The sequence below is a fragment of the Temnothorax nylanderi genome, unplaced genomic scaffold, assembly GCF_030848795.1.
Source record: "Temnothorax nylanderi isolate EJ_2023f unplaced genomic scaffold, tnyl_v1.0 TNYL_tig0431_pilon, whole genome shotgun sequence".
Taxonomy (NCBI): domain Eukaryota; kingdom Metazoa; phylum Arthropoda; class Insecta; order Hymenoptera; family Formicidae; genus Temnothorax; species Temnothorax nylanderi.
This window is the reverse complement of record NW_027249493.1, coordinates 21,975-48,510: the sequence shown is the minus strand read 5'-3', so window position 1 is coordinate 48,510 and position 26,536 is coordinate 21,975. Positions and strand designations below refer to the sequence as shown.

The 26,536-nt window shown below is 38.4% G+C and overlaps 1 protein-coding gene across 1 annotated transcript; it reads left to right on the top strand.

Moving 5' to 3' along the window:
- The first annotated feature begins 16,883 nt into the window (after positions 1-16,883).
- Positions 16,884-19,340, top strand: LOC139782633 (uncharacterized). Its single transcript, XM_071721647.1, has one exon. The coding sequence runs from the start codon at positions 16,884-16,886 to the stop codon at positions 19,338-19,340; it is 2,457 nt and encodes an 818-aa protein (XP_071577748.1).
- The last annotated feature ends 7,196 nt before the right edge of the window (positions 19,341-26,536 follow it).

Genomic DNA, 26,536 nt, shown 5'->3' with positions numbered 1-26,536 from the left:
AATTGGCGCAATTATTCCCTCCTTTCAGTTCTCTGGCCATCTCCCTCCCTTCCATATCCTGTTAATATATTTCTATGCCCAACTCTCCAGCCCCTTTCCCCCTCGCTTCCAGACCTCTCCTGGTATCCCATCCCTTCCCATAGCTTTTCCGCCCTTTAACCTCTTTACCGCTCTCCTCATTTCTTCTAGGCTAATCTCCTCTTCCTCTTCTCCCTCCTTTTCCTCCCTTTTTCCTTCTTTCCCCATCCTCACCCTCCCTTCCACTCCTCCCAGTAGCTTCATAAAATGCTCTTTCCATTCCTCCTCTTCTATTCCTTCCTCAATCCCCCTCCTTTTTTTCCTCTCCATATTTACTATCTCCCATACTTCCGCCTCCCTCTTTGCTCCCTCCGCCTTTCTCTCCCATCTCTGATTCTCTTCTTCCCTCTTCCTCTTACACATCTCTCTAAAATCCTTCCTCTTTTCTTTGTACGCTCCACCCTCTCCTCTTCCTTTCCTCCAATTCCTTAATTTTCTTCTTGCCTCTTTCTTCGCCTCTCTACATTCTTCATCCCACCATCCTACCTTCCCCCTCTTTCCTCCCATCTCCTCCTCCACCCCTTTTATTGCCTCCTTTATTCTTGCCTCCATTTCTTCCCATTCCTTGTTCAAATCTGCCGCCTTTTCCTCCATCGCTCCTATTTTTTCCATGAACCTCTTTGATCCTTTCTCGTTCCATATCCCCCTGTTTCCCTTTTTCTCCCTCCTTTTTCCTCCATTTCCTTCTTTCCCCCTCCTTAAGGCTATTTCCAAGGGGTGATGATCCGAGTCCACTCTATCCCCCACTGTCATACTCTCTACCTTCTCTCTTACCTTTCCTTCTCCTATCACATAGTCGATCACCGTGTCTCCTCTTCCCCCCGTAAAAGTAAACTCCCCCTCCTCGTCTCCTCTCACATTGCCATTGAAGATTTCCCATCCTCTCTCTTCTATGCTATTTATCAGCCGCCTCCCCTCTCTGTCTATCTTTTTATCCTTTGATCTTCTTTCCCCTTCGCGCTGTCCTGCCCCCTCCTCCTCTTCTATCCCTCCGCCTTCTTGGCCGGTCCTTGCATTGAAATCTCCCCCAATAATCGTAAATCTTCCTTCTTCTTTCTTCTCCATTATTAATCCCAGTTCCTGTAGCATATCTTCCATCTCCTCCTTCTTTGCGTAGACCCCAACAATACTCCAGTTCTCGTCACCTTTCCTAACCTTTCCTTCTATCAGTCCCTCCCTGCCTATTACTATTTCCGTTCCCTTCTCTTTTAACTCCTTTCTTATACCCATTATCATCCCTCCAATCGCTCTCCCTTTTTTGTTCCTTTTCCTTGCCAATTGCACTCCCCATTCATACCCTTTTGGCAGCCTTCCTCTTATTCTTCCCCAACCCTTTTCCCCTATCCACGTCTCTACCATGACTAGGACGTCCTGTTTCTTCAGCCCTTCCCAGAACTCCTTATCTTTATTTTCCAAACCTGCTACATTCCAGAATACGATTCTCCATTCTGCTTTACTTCCCCCCTCCCCTTCTCTTCCAACCTCCGCCTTTCCCTTCCCGACTTCCACCCCTCCAGCTTCTCCTCCTCCTATTCCCCCGTCTCCATTCCTACTCCTCCCCCTCCTAATTTGCCTCCCTCCCCTTCTTTTCCTCCTCCGCTCTCCCTTCTTACCCTTCCCCTTTCATCCTTTAATACCCCCTCTTCCGCGTCCCATCTCCACCATACATTTTCCAATCTTATTCTCCTTGCCTTAATCCAAGCCCTTCTTCCCTTCCACCCCTCTCTTCTCACTATCTCTCTCAATATCCAATCCGTCCTTCTTTCCTCCCAAGACAAGTCCTCCGTGATTCTCTCCCTTCGTCCCGCCAAACTCTTCTTTTTTTCCATTATCTCCCATTTTTGCTCCTCATTTTCTAACTTCAGCAGCACCATTTCCCTTCCTTTTTCCCTATCCCCCCCTATTTTCTTCACCTCTAACACCTTTACTTTGGCCTTCATTCCCTCCAATAGCTTTTCCACCTCTTGTCTTCTCCCTCCCTCCTTCACACTTCTAGCCCCCTTACCACTACATTTCTTCTTCTCTCCTCCTTCTCCTTTTTTTCCAGCTTTCTCTCTATCTCTCTCATCCTCTCCACCACTTCCTCATTTACGTTACCTGACTCCCCTTCTCTCTCCTCCTTCCTCTCTCCTATTTTCTCCTCCCATCTTTTCTCTCTTCCCTCCACCTTCTCCTCTAGCTTCTTTACTCTCTCTTCCAGCGCTTCTCTCTGTTTTTTCCATATTTCCTCCCTTCTCATCATCCCCTCCTTTAGTCCCTTGATTTCATTCTTTATTTCCTCTTTGTCTTTTTTCCTTTCTTTCTCTTGTTCTTCCATCTTCCTTAATATCTCCTTGAACATCTCTTCTGCCTCCATATTTCCTTCCCCTTCTTCTCCTTTTTTAATCTTCGCTGGCGGTGATCTGTAGACCCTCCTTGTTTCTTTGAACCTTCCTAGGATCTCTTCCTCTGCTCTCGCCTTTGCTTCCTCCTCTTCTCTTTTCCTTTTCTGAAAGAAATCTAAGACCGACCCTAGGCTATCCGTTCTCCCTCTCAGCTTTCCAAGCTCTTCGGCCTTTGTTGGTCTGCCCCTTGCCCTCCTCTCCCCCTCGCCATCTCCCTTCTTTTCTTTGCCTTCTTGCTGTTCACTCTCTATTCTTACTTCCTTCTCTTGCTCCATCCGCCGCTCCTACCTTGATTTGACCCTCCTATTCGTTATCTCTCCTATTCTCTTCTCCCTTTACCTGTCCTATACTATACTCTATGCTCTGCCGTGTCCTAGTTTTCCCGTCCAGTCGCCCCTCTACACCCACTTTCGTACGTTCGTGCCTTGCCGCGCGCGCTCACTGCCGCACGTGGCTCTGCTCCCCCACCGCGACGCCCCTCTACTCTCACTATTGCTCGTGCCTAACCTGCCTCTGGCCTTGCCACTTTTCTACCCTTAGTTCTCCTTTACTTGTTACTCCACCACTCTCCCCTTTCGTCTCCTTGCTCTCCTGCCTCCACACCTTCTCGCTCCGTCACACTTTCCCTCCTCTGCCTCCTTGTACTCTCAATTCACTTCGCTTTCCTCACGCACACTTTCGCACCTGTCACCTCAGTCGCACCGGCAGGAACGCTCTTTAAATGTGTACCATTAAATTTGCTTGAAAATTTTAATTAATTGTTGAAAATTGCCTTTGAAAAAATTGTGTCGGCTTAGCCCCGGTCTCCCTTACTCTTACAAAAATCAATTAAGTAATTAATGATTTTACTAAAAAGATCTCTACTATTTGCAGATATATCTTATTTCCATTTCCATTTTGTTCAATAACAACTTTCTTTTAATAATACTCTATATAAAATTACATGTATGTATAATAGGGTGTCATTTTGGAGCAACTTTTTTTTTTCAAAAAGGTCTCTTATATTTTTTTCATAAATATAACCATTTAGACGATATTAAGGTTTAAAGTTCAAAGTGTATAAAAATTATTCTTTTTTTTTCATATTATAACAAAATTATGAGCTTTATCGGATATTTTTTTTTATTTTTTCCGTAAATTATTAAATTAACTGTAAAATAACTTTAATTCTAGTCAATAAACATTATTAGTTACTCATTGAAGGCCATAAAAATATATTTTTTGTCAAAAAATTGGTTTTAATGAGCTAATATTCGTTATAATAGTTGCACAAGTGATTGACAAAATGCTGACGAATAAAATACCACTTTTTTAGACCAAATATCAATGATAAAAATATTTCAAAATAGTTTTTCCAATAAATTTATTGATTGACAATTATGAATGTTTAATTTATATATTACTGGGTAAAAAATTTTTAATCTTTATTAAAATATCCGTGAGAATGATTCTAATGTATATTCCAATCAATTTCTCGGTTGATAATAGTGATTTGGTGTCATTAACTCAGAAAAACTTGTGCAATTATTATAACGAATATTAGCTCATTAAAACCAATTTTTTGACAAAAAATATATTTTTATGGCCTTCAATGAGTAACTAATAATGTTTATTGACTAGAATTAAAGTTATTTTTACAGTTTATTTAATAATTTACGGAAAAAATAAAAAAAAATCCGATAAAGCTCATAATTTTGTTATAATATGAAAAAAAAAGAATAATTTTTATACACTTTGAACTTTAAACCTTAATATCGTCTAAATGGACACACCCTAATGTATAACTTATACATGTAACTTTTTAAACCGAAATCGGTAACTCCTTCACCGATCCTCGCAAAATTCAAAACAACCTTCCTTTAATGATAATCTATATAAAATTACATGTACATCTTATACACTTTTTAAGCAGAAATTTGTAATTCCTTCACCGATCCTCACCAAATTCCAGAAAAAAATAAAGAATATAACAGAATTAGAAATAACACGATATCAAAATTTGCGGAAGTTAGTTAAAGCAACCACAGACATTTCTCCAAATATTATAGACCTTTGATCGCGTATAAAGATGGGTCTAATCAACCAAATCTTAAAAAATTACATATAAAATAGGGGTAGAAAAGACTGAAGAATGTAAGAATTAGTACTGAATTAGAAATAACCCAATATCTCAAAATTTGCGGAAGTTAAAGCTACCACAGACATTTCATAACACGCGAGAAGCCGAATTCGGCAGCGGCGCCGGTATGCGGAAGCATGGCCCCCGCGTGATCTTATTATCTGTGACACGTGAACGCGTGATAGCCGTACACGCTGTCGTCGTAGGCGAACATCTGGATAGAACTGAAATTCCGAAGTAACGGCGAATTTGGAACAACATGTATAACTTATACATGTAACTTTTTAAGCAAAAATCGGTAACTCCTTCACTGATCCTCGCTAAATTTTAAAGAATTATATATGAAATAGAGGTAGAAAAAACTGAAGAATATAATAAAATTAGAAATGGCCCAATATTTCAAAATTTACAAAAGTTAGAGCAACCACGGACATTAAATCCGCACACACACACACACGGACATTTTTTTTTAATTTTAAATACAATTTTTCGACGTTTTAGAACACTGAACATATTAGCATCAAAAACTCAAAGAACAATCTTTTCTTTGGTTTCTTCTACCCCTACTATTTCATATATAATTCTTTTAAATTTGATTGATTAGACCCATGGTTGATTAGACCCAAGAAGCAAAATAAAATCAAACATCATGCGTATTATTCAATTTGTACTTTACTCACCTGGTAGGTAAACAATTATTAAAATTGTTAACGACTGCAGAATAAATCTCTGCATAGCTGGCAGCTGGTTGCACGGAAGTGACCGATATGTTCAATATGTTGCAGTTTGCACTAGACACTAATGGTCGACGCCCGACGGAGAGCCCTCCTCGGAAGTTGGGATGAGCGCGTCGCTCGCCGTGCGCGAGCGCTTCTTCTTCTTCTTCCTATTTTTATATTGGCTCCTGCCGCTTTTCAGCAGACAATACGGCCAGATTTACCACTGTTTGTTTAACAGTCTAAATCACTGATTGCGTAGCGAAATCTGAGTGAAAATTACTGGAAGTCTGAGTGGAAATGGTGATTGCATCAGCAATCTTGAAAAATTTATTCAGGACAAAACACGTGTTCGAACACGTCCACACTCAAACGCGACTCCGTGCGCGAGCGCGACTATCCCGCATCGACGACGACGGGAGGATCGGTCGCGCGGAAGGCGCGGACGAGGAGCACGCACCGGAGACGTATGTCGTATCGTATAACAGCCAACGGGGGCAACGGGTACACACACGGCACGCAAGTTGACCGGTCCGCGCACGTGCGAATACTGCGAATCTCCTCGGAAGTTGGGATGAGCGCGTCGCTCGCCGTACGCGAGCGCGACTATCCCGCGTCGACGACGACGGGCGGATCGGTCGCGCGGAAGGTGCGGACGAGGAGCACGCACCGGAGACGTATGTCGTATAACAGCCAACGGGGGCAACGGGTACACGGCACGCAAGTTAACCGGTCCGCGCACGTGCGAATACTGCGAAGCAAATTATGGCAATGGCAGTATGGCGAACGACGTAGGCGACGCTGGCGACGTAGGCGTCAGATGCGTCGAAATAACTATTCGATATTCGGGATCTAGTATCGATACATGTAAATATCGTTGGCTGAAATATCGATATTTTATATCGATATTTTAGCTACAAAGTATCGATATTCGCAATATTGATACAGTATCGCACATCCCTACCTAAGGGCGCCCTTTTTAATGACTTCGTTGAATCACTTACTGGTGTTTCTCATCTTTATAATAATATAATTGTTGGCGGCGATCTAAACTGTAATCTTTTGAGGAATGGTTTCGAGGCCAACTACTTGCGTGAGATTATGTCAAGTTTATCTTTGAACATTGTCGACTCTGAAGCCACCTTTCATACTGCCACTTCTGATTCGTGGTTAGATGTTCTGGTTGTGGATGACAGTGACGAGGTTTTATTGTTTACCAAATCCTCGAGCCCATTCATTGCAGGACATGATCTGCTTGAAATGTCATTCTCTCTAAATCGTACGTTTGACTCTAAGCAATCTGTACTGCGGCGTAGTTATAGAAACCTTGACACCTCTGCGTTCCTTGAGCATCTTCATTCCTTGGCAATCAATGTTCAGATTGTGAATGTGACCAACGTTGAGGAGGTTTGTTCTCGTCTGTCGTCTACCTTGCTTGACGTGCTTGATGTGTTTGCTCCTGCTCGTAGATCTGTGTTTAGAAGGCCTCCTATTCATTGGCTCACTGACGAACTTAGATCCCGACTCCGTACACGTAATCAGCTGTATAAGCAAGCCAAACGTTCCAATAGTCTTCTTGGCTATGCTAGATACCGACATCTTCGCAACCAGCTTAACACGGATATCAAGCGCGCCAAGAGTGATTTTCACTTTGCCTCTCTTACTAACATTACTGACTCTGCTAAATTGTGGAGAGAACTTGCCCGTCTTGGTCTTGTCAAGTCTATGTCGGTTTCTCCTCTTCGCTTTTTCGCTTTTTCTCACCAGATCAGCTGAATTCATATTACGTCTCTGTATCTAATACTTCATCACCTTGCTCATACATTAACTTCATGTCAGCCATTGCTTCAATTTCTAGTCCTTCTCAACGTTCAAAATTTGTTTTGAAACCTGATGATGTATATAAACTTATCACAAACGAACCTCTTCATTCCTATGCATCTGGCCAAGACGGCATTCCGCTTTATGTGCTCCGTGTTGCCTGGCCTGTTATTTCCCAATGGCTCACTTTACTGCTCAATTGTTCACTTCAATCCTCCGTATTTTCTTCATTATGGAAACGTGCGTTGATCCGCCCTCTCTCTAAGATTCGCACTCCTCTGTCTCCATCTGATACTCGACCTATTGCTAACCTTCCGGAAATGTCTAAAATCCTTGAACGAATAGTAGCCTCACAGATCACTGACTATTTAAATAAGCATAATCTTTTGAATCCCAGACAGTCTGCGTATCGTTCAGGTTACAACACGCAATCTGCACTTTTACGCGTCTGTGATGACATAAAAAAGGGAATCGATGACAGGCTTATCACAATCATGATTCTCTTCGACTTCAGCAAAGCCTTTGATACTGTTCCACATCTCCGTTTACTTATGAAGTTAAAAGAATTAGGATTCTCTGACGAGGTCCTTGTGTGGATATTCTCCTATCTTACTGGCCGCTCTCAAGCTGTAATTGATGATGAAGGTAATCTCTCTGACTGGTTGTTCACATCGTCCGGTGTCCCTCAAGGCTCTGTACTTGGTCCTCTTCTGTTTGCACTGTATATTAATGATATTGGTGGTTTTCTGTCGTTTGTGTATCATATGCTCTTTGCTGATGATATACAAATATATATCCAATGTTCTCGTGCTGACATTCTCCATGGTCTTGAAATGATTCCTAGAGATGCGAAAGCTATTTTTGACTATGCAAATTTGAATGATCTTAAACTTAATCCTGCGAAATCAAAGGTATTAATTTTTGGTAGTCATTCCTATGTCAATGATATTGACTTCCATTGCTTACCACCTATTATTGTAAACCACACACCCTTACCCTTTGTTAATGATGCCAGGAATTTGGGTGTAATTTTTACGTCTAATCTGTCTTGGAGGAAACACATTTTACACATCTCTCAAAAAGTTCATTATTCTTTGCATAAACTTAAGTTTAACAAAAATTCTCTTTCTACGAGGTTAAAAATAAGGCTGGTATTAGCTCTAATTATGCCACACATTGATTACTGCTGCTTAGTCTATTATGGTTTAAGTGGAGAGTTGAATACCTTATTACAAAGACTTGTCAATTGTTGCATTCGCTTTATCTTTGATCTTAAGAGAGATGAACATATTACTCCGTATAGACGCCAATTAAGATGGCTTTCAGTTGAAAATAGAAGACTATATTTTCTTGGTTGTCAAATGTTTCGCATACTTCACATGTGCTCCCCTTCTTACTTGAATGAAAATTTCACGTTGCTTGATCCGTTGTTGAGGAGATCTGACCGCCTTCTTTCTGCGTCTCATACATTTCATATTCCTTCTCATAGAACAACCACCTACAGAAACTCCTTTCATCTTTCTTCAATTTATTTCTGGCACTCACTTCCTGTTAATATCACCTCTATTTCCTCATTTCCTACCTTTAAGAATCATCTTAAAGCATTTTTGCTTGCTCGGAAAACAGGGTAACATTCTTCTTACGTCTTCTGTTTTCTCCTGTACTTCTTGTTTATTGTTGTTGTTTCTTTACTACATAACTATACTGTATATATAACTAGTTAAGTTGCGTTAGTTGTTAGTTACATTGAATATATTACTAGTTAAGTTGCGTTAGTTCTTTAGTTATACTATTATAGTTTTTAGAATCATACTTCGTTAGCTTATTGGACACTTCAGTATCTAGCTCTTCGCTGCTTCATTCCTGCCTGTCTCATATGTGAGGGAGAGCACGCATATTTTTTTGTATTGCAGCACTGTATCTTATTTTTGCCCTTTAGCCTTGCTTGGGCATAATAAATCTCTCTCTCTCTCTCTCTCTCTCTCTTTCTCTCGCTCTGTGAGTATCATTGTGTGTCTATTCTATTGCTCCTGCTTCAAGTGAATCTATTTTCTGCCGTAAGCTGCCTTCGGGCCATTTTGTTGCAGGTATTAGCGTGTTTTTTGCTGCTTGTCATGCACGATTATTATCTTTCTTGTGCTTGCTGCTGAATTGAGAGGATTTGTGCGAGTATCATTGTTCTGGTCTAACCTAATTCTTGGATGTTCCTGTGGGAGACGTTGATCTTAGCTGCGCATGCGCCTGTCGTTACTGATCTGCTTTATCTTCACACTATTTTCTGAGCACGTGCTATCGTGATCTCTGATTGGCTGCTGAGTGACGTGCTGCCTTATGACTGCCGATTGGCTGCTGTGCGAGACACCATACTTGTGATCGATGTGATTGGCTGCTATGCGTTACACTGTGCATGTGGATCTATTGCGCCTGCTATCTGCTATCTGAGTGACTGCTGGTTGGCAACCATACGTGACGTCGTTCTCTGGTGCGTGTGTACGTGTGTTTACTTTTGCTGGAACACGTTTTGCTGGACTGTCCGCTCCGTGTGTACGTGTGCTATTTGACTGACATCACAATTGATTTTTATCGCGATATTTACGGTGACCTCGTATTACTGCTTGTTTGTTGGCTGCATTTGAGTGCCGGTAATACATGGAGTCGCATGCGTGCACTAGGTGCAAGAAGCCAATTGCGAATCAATCGCTCGGGTGTGACGGGTGTAAGAGAGTGTTCCACCCTGGTTGTGTCAAACCTTATGCTGCAACCAAATATGCAGACACTTGCTGCAAATCTCTAGCAGCTTCTTTGGATACACCTCTTACACCGATAATTGAGGCGAGCGCGCGTTCCTTCGATTTTCCGGGTGTGTTATCGGGCACTCAGATGCAGACGCAGTCGCAGTCGCAGGAGCATGCTACAACCAATGCGCTGTTGCAAAAGCTATGCGACAAGTTGAATGATTCGGATGCGAGACTCTCCGCTTTTGTTGATGAGCAGCGGCGTGCGATTAGTGAGATTAACGTCAAGCTTAGCAAACTTAGTCTCATCGCGGACACAGTTGCGCAAAATACTGTGCGCATTGACAAGCTTGAGCAGGAGAACTCTGCTCTGGCACGTGATGTCCAGGCTTTAAAGACCGCTCAGTTGGTCCCGCATGTCTGCGATGAGAGTGAGAATATGTTGTCTGCTGCGTCGCGTGTCCCTCGAACGTCGGATATTATAATTTCTGGTATCCCATCTTCTATTACTCATACATCCGGTGAGCTAGTCGCGAGTGTTTTTCGTGCGCTCGAAATTCCTCAGCTGACTTCCGACGTTCTTGAGACCCGTGACGTTGCAGCGCGCGATGCGCCAGTGGCGCGTGATGCTGCGCCGGGGTCCATTTCAGCCATCGATCGGGCTGACGCTGCGGGTCGTAGAAGATCGGTGATAGTCGCGCTCAAGTCACGTGAGATTCGCGACCACATTGTCAAGGTAACGCGCGGCAGGCGCCGTCTTACGGTTGGTGACGTTTTCTCGACGAGTGTTCCCGGCAATATTTACGTCAATGAATTGCTTCCCAAATGTACTTACGATTTGCTGCAGCGGGTCAGGCGTGTTGCTAAAGAGAGAGCGTATAAGTTTGTCTGGGTGAGAGATGGCCAGATATGCGCTAGGCGTTCCGATGGGGAGCCTATTATTTTCGTTAATTCTGAGATTGATCTCGCCAAGCTCGTCTGACGGGTCCGACCTGCTCGTTCCTTGTCATCGATCGTTCGGCATAACCCAACACGTAATTCTTTATTGCTCCGCGTTGCTCAATTCAATGCTAATTCCTTACGAGGTCATATTGATTTCATTCGTCTATACTTTAGTACTAACTTTCATCATATTATCTCAGTATCTGAAACGTGGCTTCATGAGGGGGTGTCGGACGATCTTGTGGCTCTGGACGGCTATTTTCTAGTTTGTCATGATCGGGTGGGACGCGCGGGAGGGGGTGTTGCTTGCTTTGTGCATAAGTCATTAAAAGTTAAATTAATTGCAATCTCCTCTGGGGTCGATGTCAATGCTCCTGAATATCTAATAATGGAGATTCGTTTGCCGAGTGATGAAGTGATATTGTTTGCATCGGTATATAGGAGACCTAAAGGCCTTCTTTTTAATGACTTCGTCGAATCACTGACTGGCGTCTCTCATCTTTACAAACACATTATTATTGGCGGTGATTTAAACTGTAATCTCTTGGCGAACAGTTTTGAAGCTAATTACTTGCGTGAATTATTGTTAAGCTTATCTTTATATGTTGTCAGCTCGGATGCTACGTATCACACTGCTACTTCTGACTCGTGGCTTGATGTTTTTATTGTAGATGACTGTGACAAGGTTCAAGAGTTTTCCAAATCCCTGAGTCCATTCATTGCTGGACATGATCTCTTGGAACTTTCATTTTCACTTAATTGTAAGCTCGATATTAAGCGGTCCATGTTGCGACGTAGTTTTAAGAGTATGGACACTTCTGAGTTCCTTGAACATCTTCAATCTGTTGCTGCTGTGGTTCAGACGGAGATCGATGTGCTCTTGGATGAGTCTAATGTCGACGAGTCTTGTACCTTACTGTCACGTACTTTACTTGGGGCACTTGATGTTTTTGCTCCTGCTCGCATGTCTGTGTTCAGGAAGCCTCCTGTGCAATGGCTTTCTGATGAACTCAAGTCCAGGCTCCGTATTCGTAACCAAATGTATAAACAGGCAAAGCGTTCACGGAGTCTATTAGGCTATGCTAGATACAGACTTTTTCGTAATCAGCTTAACAACGACATTAAACGTGCCAGAGGAGAATTTCAATATGCGTCACTTAGTAATATCACTGACCCTGCTAAAATGTGGAGGGAGTTGGCTCGTCTTGGACTAGTCAAGTCGAGTTTAGTCTCTCCTCTCCGCTTTTTCACACCAAATCAGCTTAACTCATATTATGCCTCAGTCTCTAATTCTCTACTTCCCTGCTTGTATGCAGATTTCACTTCTGCCATGTCTTCTGTTTCTCGACCTTCTCATCGCCCTGAATTTGTCTTTTCTACTATTTCGTCTGACTTGGTGTACAAGATCATAACCAGTGGACCGCTTCACTCTTGTGCGTCGGGCTTTGACGGCATTCCGCTTCATGTTCTTCGTATTGCTTGGCCGGTTGTTTCTCAATGGCTCTTACCGCTGCTTAATCGCTCACTTGAGTCTTCCTTCTTTCCTTCAATGTGGAAACGCGCGCTGATTCGTCCTCTATCGAAAATTCGTACTCCGCTGTCTCCGTCCGATACGAGACCCATCGCTAATTTGCCGGAAATGTCTAAAATCCTTGAAAGAATTGTAGCCTCACAAATCACAGATTACCTAAATAAATACAACCTCTTGAATCCTAGACAATCTGCGTATCGGGTGGGTCACAACACTCAATCTGCACTTCTACGTGTCTGTGACGATATTAAGAGCGGAATTGACAACAGACTAATTACATTAATGATTCTATTTGATTTTAGTAAGGCATTCGATACTGTCCCACATCTAAGACTGCTCATCAAGTTGAAAGAAATCGGTTTTTCTGATGCGGTTCTCGCGTGGATTTTCTCTTATCTTACTGGCCGTTATCAAGCTGTAGTGGATGATGAGGGTAATTTTTCTGAATGGTTATACACGTCTTCAGGCGTTCCTCAGGGCTCTGTACTTGGCCCACTTTTATTCGCTCTTTACATTAATGACATTGGTGGAATCCTGTCTTTTGTTTATCATATGCTATTTGCTGATGATATACAAATATATCTGCAATGTTCTTTGGCTAATATTCGTCATGCTCTGGAGCTTATTTCAAGAGATGCAAATGCGTTGTTCAACTATGCCAACTTGAATGGTCTTAAACTTAATCCGGCTAAATCAAAGGTAATCATATTCGCTAGTAGGTCTTATACTAATGATATTGACCTCGACTGCTTGCCACCTATTATTGTAAACCAGACGCCTTTGCCCTTTGTAAGTGAAGTGAGGAATCTGGGCGTGACATTCATGTCTAATTTATCATGGAAAAAACATATCTTACATGTCTCTCAGAAGGTTCATCATGCTTTGTACAAGCTTAAGTTCAATAAAAATTTTCTTTCTATCGGGTTAAGGATAAAGCTAGTATTGTCTCTAATTATGCCTCATATCGACTACTGCTGTCTGGTTTATCATGGCTTGAGTGGAGAGTTGAACAATGCATTACAGAGACTTGTCAACTGTTGTATTCGTTTCATTTTTGATCTTAAGCGTGATGAACATATCACTCCGTTTAGACGCCAACTGAAGTGGCTTTCAGTTGAGAATAGGAGATTGTATTTTCTCGGCTGCCAAACGTTTCGTATACTTTATATGTCTTCTCCTTCTTATCTGAGGGAGCATTTCACTTTACTTGATCCATCGTTGAGGAGATCCGACCGTCATGCATCACAAACTTTTCATGTTCCTTCCCATAGAACAACCACATACAGAAACTCTTTTCATCTTTCCTCGATCTATTTCTGGCATTTTCTTCCTTGTAATATCACTTCGGCTTCTTCATTCCCTTCCTTCAAGAATCTTCTTAGGAAGTTTCTGCTTGCTAGCGAACTGTGATGCATTGGTCTGTCTTTCCTCAATTTCTTTTTTATTATTAGCTTTAAGTGCGTTAGTTCTTAGTTTTATTTCTTACTTGTTATATTAGTTTTAAGTGCGTTATTTTATACGGTAGTTATTCTATTTGTACTATCCAATATTGCAGTTTTCCTTGTTTCATTGCATTTCTAGTCTGCTAGTGCAATACACTGTGTAATTATGTATATTTGCCCTTTAGTCATGCTTGGGCATAATAAATCATATCATATCATATCATATCTCTCTCTCTCTCTCTCTCTCTCTCTCTCTCTCTCTCTCTCTCTCTCTCTCTCTCTCTCTCTCTCTCTCTCTCTCTCTCTCTCTCTCTCCCCCCCCTCTCTCCATCCCTGTCCCTCTCTCTCTTAGTACACTGGGTAGCGTACACTTATTGTTAGTATGGTAAAATCAGGATTTTTTGGAAGTGTGGTGTTAGGATTCAGGGTATATTTGAAGAAAGAAAAACGGTAATGTTATTTAGGACAAGAAACTCTATTTATTATTTCGTTAATAAAATGTTGGGAAATATAAACAAAAATACATATGGGACATTCCATGTCAACCGGAACAGCGCCGTGTCCAAAATTTGAGAGGGTTTAAAAATTTTTTCCAGGGTGCAAAATTTATGTAAACATATAAGCTTTCGAATACCGAGTGCGCATTTGAAAAAATTCAAAATGGCGGCCTTAATATGGCGCCTAGAATGCAGAGAGTCACATAATAAAAAGTTATAACTTAAAATTTGTAATTGAAAAAAATATGGTCATATTCTGGGTCAAATTTGAAGTATAAATGCCCTCTTGCAATTTATTGATATAACGCATCCTTTTCGAGATAAAAATTCATTAATATTGAAGTGCTGATTAAACTTGGAAGACACGTAACTTGTGCACGTGATAGTAGGTTTTGGGGTCACTGAAAACCAATCTGATATGATGAATAATATGAAAATTCAAAACAGCGGAGTCAGAATGTGTGTGTGTGTGTGTGTGTGTGTGTGTGTGTGTGTGTGTGTGTGTGTGTGTGTGTGTGTGCGCGTGCGTGCGTGCGTGCGTCTGCGTGTGTGTGCACGTGCATGCATGCGTGCAAGTAATTGGCCACGTATAAGAACCGAGAAAAATACTAAAAGGACCGCCTTTTAGTCGTACTAACGATAGACCCCCGATATTGTCGTACAAAATGTATATATGGGAATAGTGTATTGAAATCGACAACAATTGGCAAAAATATATACATAAACTTCACAACGTTTCCACCCAAGCTTCGGGTCCTTATCAAGTGATCTAGCAAAACGAAATAACGCACGGGGTCAAATAACAACGTCAATAATCAAATGTATAAAATTCTTTGTAGTCGGCGCAAACATATTCAATCTAGATTAATTACCTGATGAGAATAAAAGTCCCACCGCCAACACATTCTCAATCTAATATTTAAGAGGTTTTGGCAGAAACATCACGCATAGAAAGCTGAATTAAATTAAATAAAATAAATAAGTATTAACTAATATGCTAAATTAAATAAATGAAATAGTGTCAAAAAGTAACAAAGGAGGGTAATTACAAAGAGAATGTCCCACGGTAGCACCAATTTCCAAAACGTGTCATCTTAATAGATAATGTCTCGGAGTTAAGACAAAAAAGATTTCCGAGTCACGCAACGACTCATGTTCACACAATAAGAGTCGGGAACAAACTGACGATATCGCATGTGTTTTTAAAAACAGACAAATTGTCAGAGTATCCAACATCCGAAAATAAAACAATTAAACGCATGAGATGACCTTATCGTATATAGGATTTAAATTATCCGTGTCCTTTTTCAGATTAATAGTATCCGGATACTTTTTTATGAGGAACATTTCAGCGATTTCTCTCTTTTTTTTATTCTTTTCTCTGTCCAGTACTTCCACATCGGACCATTTGAAATCATGCCCAAGAGAAACACGATGTTTACTGACGACGGAATGGTTACTGTCGTCTTTCCTTATATCCCTGAAGTGTTCCGTTATCCGAGTCTTTAAATGTCGTTTAGTTTGTCCGATATACGATGCGCAACAATTATCGCAGTTAATTCTGTAAACCAATTCAGTCGAGCTATTCCTGTCAAGACGGTCCTTTCCTCTCCTTATAACAACGTCTAATTTTTTCGGGACAGTGTGAACAGCGACAAGACCAATCTTATTCAGCATGAGACGTATATCATCACCGAGGCCTTTAACATACGGTAGCACAAAACACTTCGGCCGGAAAACACTTCAGGGATATAAGGAAAGACGACAGTAACCATTCCGTCGTCAGTAAACATCGTGTTTCTCTTGGGCATGATTTCAAATGGTCCGATGTGGAAGTACTGGACAGAGAAAAGAATAAAAAAAAGAGAGAAATCGCTGAAATGTTCCTCATAAAAAAGTATCCGGATACTATTAATCTGAAAAAGGACACGGATAATTTAAATCCTATATACGATAAGGTCATCTCATGCGTTTAATTGTTTTATTTTCAGATGTTGGATACTCTGACAATTTGTCTGTTTTTAAAAACACATGCGATATCGTCAGTTTGTTCCCGACTCTTATTGTGTGAACATGAGTCGTTGCGTGACTCGGAAATCTTTTTTGTCTTAACTCCGAGACATTATCTATTAAGATGACACGTTTTGGAAATTGGTGCTACCGTGGGACATTCTCTTTGTAATTACCCTCCTTTGTTACTTTTTGACACTATTTCATTTATTTAATTTAGCATATTAGTTAATACTTATTTATTTAATTTAATTTAATTCAGCTTTCTATGCGTGATGTTTCTGCCAAAACCTCTTAAATATTAGATTGAGAATGTGTTGGCGGTGGGACTTTTATTCTCATCAGGTAATTAATCTAGATTGAATATGTTTGCGCCGACTACAAAGAATTTTATACATTTGATTATTGACGTTGTTATTTGACCCCGTGCGTTATTTCGTTTTGCTAGATCACTTGATAAGGACCCGAAGCTTGGGTGGAAACGTTGTGAAGTTTATGTATATATTTTTGCCAATTGTTGTCGATTTCAATACACTATTGCTGTTATACATTATTGGCGAAACAATTTCCTACTTCTTGATACTTGTACATCATCGACCTAAATAATGATGCCCCACAACAACAACAATGGATTTTACCACACGATCTACAACCAGTTTGGACGGCGTGCTGTCCGACTAATGAAGGCATGGATTAATAACACGTTAAAAATCTGCACAGCGAGACAGCAACTTGTTTTCTTACTCCGTTGCAGGCGACACGACATACTACCACCGCACATCTTGCACATGCGTCTTGATATTAATTTTAGAAGTTTCAGCGTTAAGCGCAGGTTTGTTGGATATGGGGAGCGTTATAAGAAGGCAATTCTGAATTTGGAAATCAAAGATTTAAATCACCACTTAAATTTCCTTAGATCAGATATTGAGTTGATTTTGAACGATCTCTTCTCTCTTTTGCCTGAGCAACTGTTGATTGAGTTTTTTAATAGTAACAGTCATAAAATTGCCAAGCACAACGACCAGCAGAGGCACAACGCAATCAATAAATTCAACAGAATTTCTTCTAAACATAATTTATACAAAGCGTTTTTCGATAATGACAGAACAAAATGGCTCATTAATATTGCCAATGTTAATATTCCTGACAACGTTGCACACATTCTAAGTTTGGGTGATAGATTCGGATTACCGGTCACTAACCTTGACAAAAAGGACCGCTTACGTACTACCCTTGACACCGTAAAAAATTTTGAGTATAGTAGCTACAAAATACCTCCAGCTGCCATTAACGTAGCACGCAGCTCGGTTGCGGATTCCTTGCATCGTTTTCTTAATAAAGATTTACATATGAAATATATAGATCGGTACATTTTAAATGAGTTTAACAATTGCAAAAAGTTTTTAAAGAATAACCAAGATATTTTCGTTACCAAGGCCGACAAAGGTCAAATCACTGTCATTATGAATAAAACAGACTATAACGATCGAATGAAGGATCTTCTTAATGATAATTCAACATACAAAAAATTAAATAACGATCCCAGTAAACAATTGACTACCAAACTTAATAAACTAGTTAGATCATGGCTCGATAACGACATTATAGATAACTGCGACTATTATCGGTTAAATTGCACCAACGGTAATCTTCCCCGTTGTTACGGACTGCCAAAGGTGCATAAGGCGGGCTCTCCTTTGCGTTTAATCGTTTCGTCTATTGGGAGTCCGCTATATAACATAGCCAGTTACTTGCACACGATTTTGGAGGACACTTTACCGAAACCTAAATCGTACGTAAAGGACAGTTGGTCCTTCGTGAAGATTATTAAGGATGTGACTATAAGTCCTGATCACATCCTCGTTTCCTTCGACGTCACGTCGCTTTTCACGAATATCCCTAAGGATTTGGTCTTAAAAGGCATTGAAAAGCGATGGCACTTTATATCGCCACATACGAATTTTTCGTTACCTCAGTTTCTACACGCTGTTGACTTAATATTAAGCTCCACAAGCTTTTGCTTTAACGGGCAGTTTTACGAACAGATTTTTGGCAGTCCGATGGGCTCCCCATTTTCTCCTAAAGCTTCCGATATAGTTATGGAGGACTTGGAGAGTGAATGCTTGGGTGCGCTCGATTTCGAAATTCTGCTTTTCCGTCGGTATGTAGATGATATATTTGCCATAATACCTAGGCACAAATTAAACGACATACTTGACGTATTCAACAGTTACCACCCACGACTAAAGTTCACTTTCGAGTTAGAAAACAATAATTCTCTCCCGTTTCTTGACACCACAGTCATTAGAGTGGGAAATCGGTTGATCACTAATTGGTATCGAAAACCCACGTTTTCCGGCCGATATACTAACTTCTTTTCTAGCCATCCATTTAAGTATAAAGTAAACACTATCACGAGCCTACTTGATCGAGCTATTTTATTGTCAGATGAAAGCTTCCATACATCTAATATCAATACGGTTAAAAAAATACTTTTGAATAATTCCTTTCCGATGGATCTTATTAACAAACACATTAATATCAGAATAAAAGAACTTCAGCATAGACGTGACACCGAAAACGCTCCGAAAAATTTATTCGACCCACGGAGAAGTTTTGTGCTACCGTATGTTAAAGGCCTCGGTGATGATATACGTCTCATGCTGAATAAGATTGGTCTTGTCGCTGTTCACACTGTCCCGAAAAAATTAGACGTTGTTATAAGGAGAGGAAAGGACCGTCTTGACAGGAATAGCTCGACTGAATTGGTTTACAGAATTAACTGCGATAATTGTTGCGCATCGTATATCGGACAAACTAAACGACATTTAAAGACTCGGATAACGGAACACTTCAGGGATATAAGGAAAGACGACAGTAACCATTCCGTCGTCAGTAAACATCGTGTTTCTCTTGGGCATGATTTCAAATGGTCCGATGTGGAAGTACTGGACAGAGAAAAGAATAAAAAAAAGAGAGAAATCGCTGAAATGTTCCTCATAAAAAAGTATCCCCTTACAAAAATATTTCACCGCTTTTACACCTCATATAGATCGTTTTTTTAGCCCGTTTTTAGCCCGTTTTATCATTTTGTGTCCGTTTCTTGCACTCTCAAGCACGCGCAGTCTACTGCGAAGAACATGATGAGTATACGCGAGTATGCGTATGAGTATTTTTGAGTAGATTGTCCGTTTTTAATACTCGCTTTTCAATCGATGAGTGACAACACGTTAATACGTTCCTTTTTTACTCATAAGGATGAGGACGAAGTAGGTTGTCCGTTTTCACACTCATTTTTCAGTTGATGAGTGACAATACGTTAGTACGTTCCTTTTTTACTCACAAGAAATATCCGCGGATTTCGCCCGATTTTAACCCTTATGGTACATACATGGGGATTTCGAGTCAGCTCGATTTCTATCCATCGAAATTTCTTATAAATTCTGAAAGACTCCCACTCCTTATCTCCTCCTTATCTCTAAATTGAAGTACATTTATTCTACAAACTTAAAAACTTTTTCAAAGTGTACCGTAAGGGTTAATGTTTTAGTACTTACACTATTTATCCTTCACCAATAGATAAGTGATACGATGTAATATTCAAATATTCGCGAGAAATTTGCATTAAACGTTTCTATAAGTGCAATATGTTTTGTGTGTGTGTGTGTGTGTGTGTGTGTGTGTGTGTGTGTGTGTGTGTGTGTGCGTGCGTGTGCGTGTGCGTGTGCGCGCGCGCGTGGTGTGTTCATACACAGTACGTTAATATGTACATACACAGGCCGGTATTCATAGTCGGGTCTTATATCCAAGATCGTCTTAAGTACAGTCTTAAGGCGTCATCAGCCAATCAGAGGGCCGTATTAGCATCTTAAGATATCACTTCAGACCGTCTTGAAATAAGAATCGACCATGAATACCGGCCACAGTAGATAATCTACTATTTTAATCTATTACCCTTTTGTGTGAATATTTTTGACTCCCTCTTATTCTTTGCAGAATAAAGTTGAATAAAATATCTGTTCAAATGAAAGTTGTATGGCTTAAATGAGGATAAATAATGGTAAAATCAATTTTTGGAAACATCGATTTTTTATGGTCATATGAAGATCACCGCCATTTTTATGTAAAATTGTATTATCTTTTTACATAATATGATGGTCGACTTAATCTGCATATAAAAGTATTAGAGTAGATTTGTCGAAAAATCAATAGTTCAAGAGATTTTTTATATTTTATCCTGACATTTTATACTTTGGCATAAAGTAAAAAAATCTCAAAATTATTTTTGACAATTGTATCATGCACAGAATAAGAGCTGAACCAATTGATGGAAATAATTAAAACACACAGTTGTTTATCAATATAATATATATTTATAAATATAAAAGATATTGTCTAGTAATATATTGTGTAATTGTGTGGAGAGTAAATAATGCTCAGTATTTGAATTAACAAATATTTAATACAATATTTTTTCTAATAGTACATATACAAATATAAATTTATTCTTTCTCTAACGAATTAATTGGCTGAGCAATAAATTCTTTGCCATCAACTAACATATGAAAACATAGGCAATCAAGAAAACAAACATCAAATGCTACATACTGGCCAGTAGAATAAACCTGAGACAAATATGATAAGCGAATTCCAGGAACATCATGACATACCACATATCTTTTTTATAACAAATTCCAATGCAATATATCTTGCAGGCAACATCTACATTTTTTATTACAATTACAGTCAGACCATCTTATAAATTGATTGATCATACAGATATATGACTCATTATCATAAGTGTATAATACATAATGAGATACTTTTTTATTAGAGCGATTGTAATTTGCACTAGAGAAGAGAATGCCTTTTTTTTCAAGCCGATAAAAAATTTGGATGTTGCCATTATTAATGCCTAAATTATCTATAAGAATAGCACGAATATTATATGGTACTTCAGTTAAATATTCCAAACTTCCAAGTACGTAAGTCTTGGATCATAATTTCAACAATTTGTTTTTCTTTTTATTACATCTAAGCTGTTCACAGAATTTCTTACTCTAGAATCAACAGGTAGACTGCCAATCAGGACAGACAAATTCATATAAATTGATGCACCTGAACAAACTTGTAGTCCTGCATGACGGGTCCCATGAATTAATTTACTCAGTTTGCCATTTAAATCTTCTAAAAGAAACAAGAATATACCCACAGAGGCCCTAGATCTAAAACAACATCAGGAAGATGTAAAAGTTGATGAACGTTCATACTCATATTCCTTACACCATATAATTCAGCAAATTGGAAACATATAAGTGCAAATGATCTTTTGCTACTTCAACTTGATGTAAAGAGATACTGTCCTGGCTTAAGAGATATATAGCAGATAATAACTGAAGGTGGTGATTAAAATATCTTTCATTCATGATACCAAGGAGAATAGGTACGGAATAATAGATAAGCCACAATTTATATTCTTGAGCTTTCCATAAAGATAAGGGGTTTTAATTGCACGTGGCATTCGCTGTACAAAACTTGGTGGTCGCATGTTCCTGAGACGAGCATCAATAACATGTAGCATACCAGATAATGAATAGGGTTCACTAGCCAATGAAGGATCAAACCATAATCTCAACAACAGTTTTTGCCAGACCTAAAAATATCCCATGCATAATATCAATTCCCATTCCTGAGATCATGTCTGGCATTATGTTGGAAAGAAGAGATGGTCCTTTGACACCTTTTGCAGGTTTGCCTAATTCAATAGAAATTTTGCATAGTTTTGTACTTCCTCTTGAGTGCGAAGATGTATGCGTTCATAAGGATATACTTGTACAGTCGATTTTTCCCACTCTATGTCTGATACCTCTAATTTTGCAACGACTGCATCATAGTATCCATTATAAAGCTTAAATCGCATAAATAATCCTTTAGCTTGTAGATCACAAGTCGCACATAATAACTTTCCATGAACCCGTACTTGGTCTCCATTATGTGTATTAAGCATATATCCCATCAGCAAAGAATTCTTGAAGGTGTGAGTGAATAGGTGCAAGAAAAAGATTAGGATTTGGCTTAGAATTCCAAAAAACAAACCAGCCAGAATAATATTTTCTTTCTTGATTCTTTCTCTGTATGGAAGTTCGTTAATAACCAAGTACATGGGCCAAATTGAAAAATGTGATGAATGGAAAATGGAAATTCCGTCACTATACCACATAAATGAAATATTGCTTTTTCCATCCAAGAAACCTCCATTGCCAAAGAAACGTTTATATACTCGACCATCATATATGTCTTCTATATTATTTGATGCCTTTTTTACTCTATGAAATCTAAATTGTAATTTTTTTACAAAATTAGGTCGCAAAAACATGGCCTGTAATTGATTCAGAAGAGGCAATTCAATAAAAAAACTGTTGCCACTTTTACTTTGACAGTATTTACAAATAGAGTCTTTTGCTGTTAATGGAACAAAACAGTTCAACAATAGTAATGAAGTACAAGAATATGCTTCCCAATATCTGCAAAATACTTTCTAAATTTGTAAAGAGTATTAATCTTGATGTTACCAATACAATGTAATGCAATTAACTGCAGTATGGAACTCAGACATTCTCCAGTAAGAGAATGCGTAAAAGCTACAGTCAATATAGCAAGAAGACTCTCTGCCACAGTTATGGGAGCACCAGGATACAGAAGATCATCTCTAACAAGTTCATCTCTATCATCTTCGTCATCACTAATACTACTATCAGTGCTTCTTACGTTATCGAAGTCATCAACTATTTCTTCTTCAGACTCATTGTCAGTCTCAGACTCGTGTTCATTATCACTAAGATTACTGTCAGTGCTTCTCACATTATCAAAGTCTTCAATTATTTCCTCTTCCATCTTAATCTCACAATCAGATGCATCTTCGTTGATATCTGTTGTATCCTTTTCATCATTGGAAAGAGGTTTTTCTGGTGTATAATTCAAAGAGATGTCATTGTCATCTTCTTCAGAATCATTATCTATATACAGATTATAATATATTCAAATTTAAACCTCTATAAATCAAAATCACAGATTAAATACTACAGAAATGTATCTATTTATTATCTGTCACAAATTGAAATGTATTACCTGAAATCATGGAATTGTGTTCATTGCGTCGCTGAAATTTAGTGAAAGAAGCATCTTGGCTGGAAGATGAATCAGTCGATGATGAAGTTAAGCCCTTAATAATAACTTTCTGGTATTTTAATCGACGTTTTCTTATAGCCCTGGAGCTCATTTTTGATCCAGTGTGGGATCCAGATGCGTTATTCATTATATTTTTTCTCAAAGAGAAGTAAAAATTTAGTATAATAGCTAATAAAATTAGCCTGCAAAGCGCAAATGTGACGAATAACCTGCAGTGATAAAATTATTTTCATAAAGTTTAAAATTATTTGTATAAAATATTTATTCTTTATAAATTATTAAAGTAATTATTCAATATAGCTACCTTTGCACAAATATTAATAAAATTGTATTTATTTGACGCGTTTTTGCACAAAACGAAGGAATCTGGCAGAAAAAAGTGTCACTCCTGCCCTTTGAACAACGATGCCAGTACGGCTGAGTACGCGGGCACTATTTGCAGCCAGCTACAGCCAGTGGAGAAGATGGCTCTGGCACTCAGGTACAGCAGTACAGCACTCGCTCCACTTTTCAGCCTGCTTAAATAGTGCCCGTACTGGTATCGTTGCCTTTGAAACAAGATATTAATTATAAAGTTCACAATTATTCCGGTTAGCAATTAAAGATGATTGGTTGAATCTAAAGATAAGAACCAATCATCTTCAGGGCCGTGCGCACAAGGACATCTCGGGTGATGGCTTTTGAACGCAGCCTTAATGTACGCGCCTTTTGTTTTACGTATCCCGCCATCCCGCCATCCCGCCATCCCGCCCGCAGTTTCTGACACATGTTTTCATAGTTATCAGAAGATTTGGTTATATAGAAACTGTAACTATTTCTATTCAAAATATGAGCGAAAAAGATGAAATGGTGTTAGTGTGGTGGATAAAAGAACACCGTACTTCCATTGTAAAACTAAGTGACGTGAATGAAGAAGATCGCTATACTGGATGCGTATCTCAGGTTAAGTTCGGCAAACAAGCATTTCCAGCTCGCATTTTAAAAATCAGTAGTAAGTTTTTATGAATTTGAAACATATTTATTTGATTTATGTACTATATATATTGTTCTTTTCTTCTTACCGTATTTATGTCCAGCTATTCGCTGGATATAACCTATATTAGAGGAGAAAGTATTACAGATTGTGTAGGTATTATCTTCGTTAGTAAATGATGAAGTAATGAACTATTCTATTTTACATTATAGAGGAAAAGTCCCCTATTATGGGATAAGGATCCTAATATGGGATATTATGTGATAGAATCTCATTGTAGCAGCCAGGCTTCCACTCTTATACACTACACTCATAATATGTCTCAGTGGAACCTATTAGTTTAGCAGAAACCTCGCTATCTCATATTAGGATACTATCCCATAATAGGAAACTTTTCTCTATGTATTATAATTTTTCAGTACTGCAATCTCTAATGTGAAAGGCTTTATGTGAATGCGTACATGTATTTGCACATATTTTCTCTTTATTTGCAATAAACATATAATTTTATAACAAAATACTGTATTTTCTAATTAAAATCAATTGTTTAAATTTATTGTGGTGGGCTATATACCATCCCTGCTCTTCTTTGACCTATTATTCATTTTTATAAATAATATTCAATGCAATAAATATATGAGAGTTTGAGTCTAGAATCTATTGAAGAATACTTTGAACATAATTGTTCAGTTTTTAATTAAAAATATTGATAATTAATAAAGTTATTGTATAACTGTAAAATATAAATAGCCATAATATTATCTTTTCTTCTACTGTTTACATTATATATTACATATATAATCTATATCTATATTGTGTCTATCTTTAGAAAATTGCATTTGTTATTATATTGCTTATTCTTAAATATCATATATATATATATATATTTATAGTACTATTACATGTTTCTTGATAGGTAGTCAAGTGGTTCTTAAAATAGCTGAAGATGAATTTTTTAAAGAAATGGATAATAATCTAAAAAGCAAAAATGATAGTAAAAAAAGAATAATGAAACCAAAAAAATCATTTGGCTCTGTTGCTTCTGAGCATGAAGTTGCTGTTGCCATTGGAGAAAAATATAATTTGCCACCCAAATTACACGCGATGAAGAGAAATGAGATAAAAAATGCAAAAGAGAATTTGAAGTATCATAATCAAGCGCAAGTTGAATTTGACAATCTTCTTTTTGCCAAAAACAAGTCTAAAGATGTTGTAGATAGAAAGAAAAACAATTGTCCTGTTAACAATGTAAAAACAATAAAAACGAGGCCGAAAAATGTCTGCTTCCCAAGCAATTTCACAAACTGATTTTATGGAGAAATTGAACGAGGATGATTCAATGAGCGAAAGTAGTAGTGTAGAAAATATAAATGAAAGTAGTAATGAAGAAGATGACAACGCGTATGAAGGTATAGATGATATTGATCATAAAGATGATATTGATCATGAAGATGATCATCACAAGGATACAGAAGTTAGTGATGAAAAAAAAATAAAGGGAAAGGAGAAAGAAGGCGTATCATATAACATTCTTGGTCGAGTAACAATCTTGGTGGTATAACATTCTTGGAGCAGTATCGTGGTATGCATTCCATTACAATATTTATCAAGAATTAACAAAAATTCCAAATTAGATTGTTGATCTAAACTTCAGTCCTTTGTGATATTTTTTGTATCTATGATAACTTTATTTGAATTAAAATAATATTTGTAAAAAATGTTCTTTACAATAATAAATTAGCGTCTCATAGCTGAAGAGCTTTAGCTTGTAAATTCACTGTCTCAATAAGTATATTTTTATTATACTTTTTATTTCTTTTATATTAGCTTTAATCATAAGTATGTCAGAAAATAAAAGTAAGCAGTCAATATTTCACAAGTTTCTTGTATTAGTATACTTGCTTTTTTAATAATAATTAAGCAGAGTTAACTTTAGTATTCTCTATCAAACACATGGTGTACTGCTATGGAATATGTGCTAATTGCGTTTTGAATTGTAAAATTTCTATTTTACTTTTTTTTACCCTAATATTTTATTAACAAATATGCATATATTAATAATGCCTTACTTCACTCCCCAACAATTGTATTCTGCTTTAG

Excerpts from the sequence above, each read along its gene's own strand:
- LOC139782633 (XM_071721647.1), top strand. The coding sequence starts at position 16,884 with ATGCCCCACAACAACAACAATGGATTTTACCACACGATCTACAACCAG.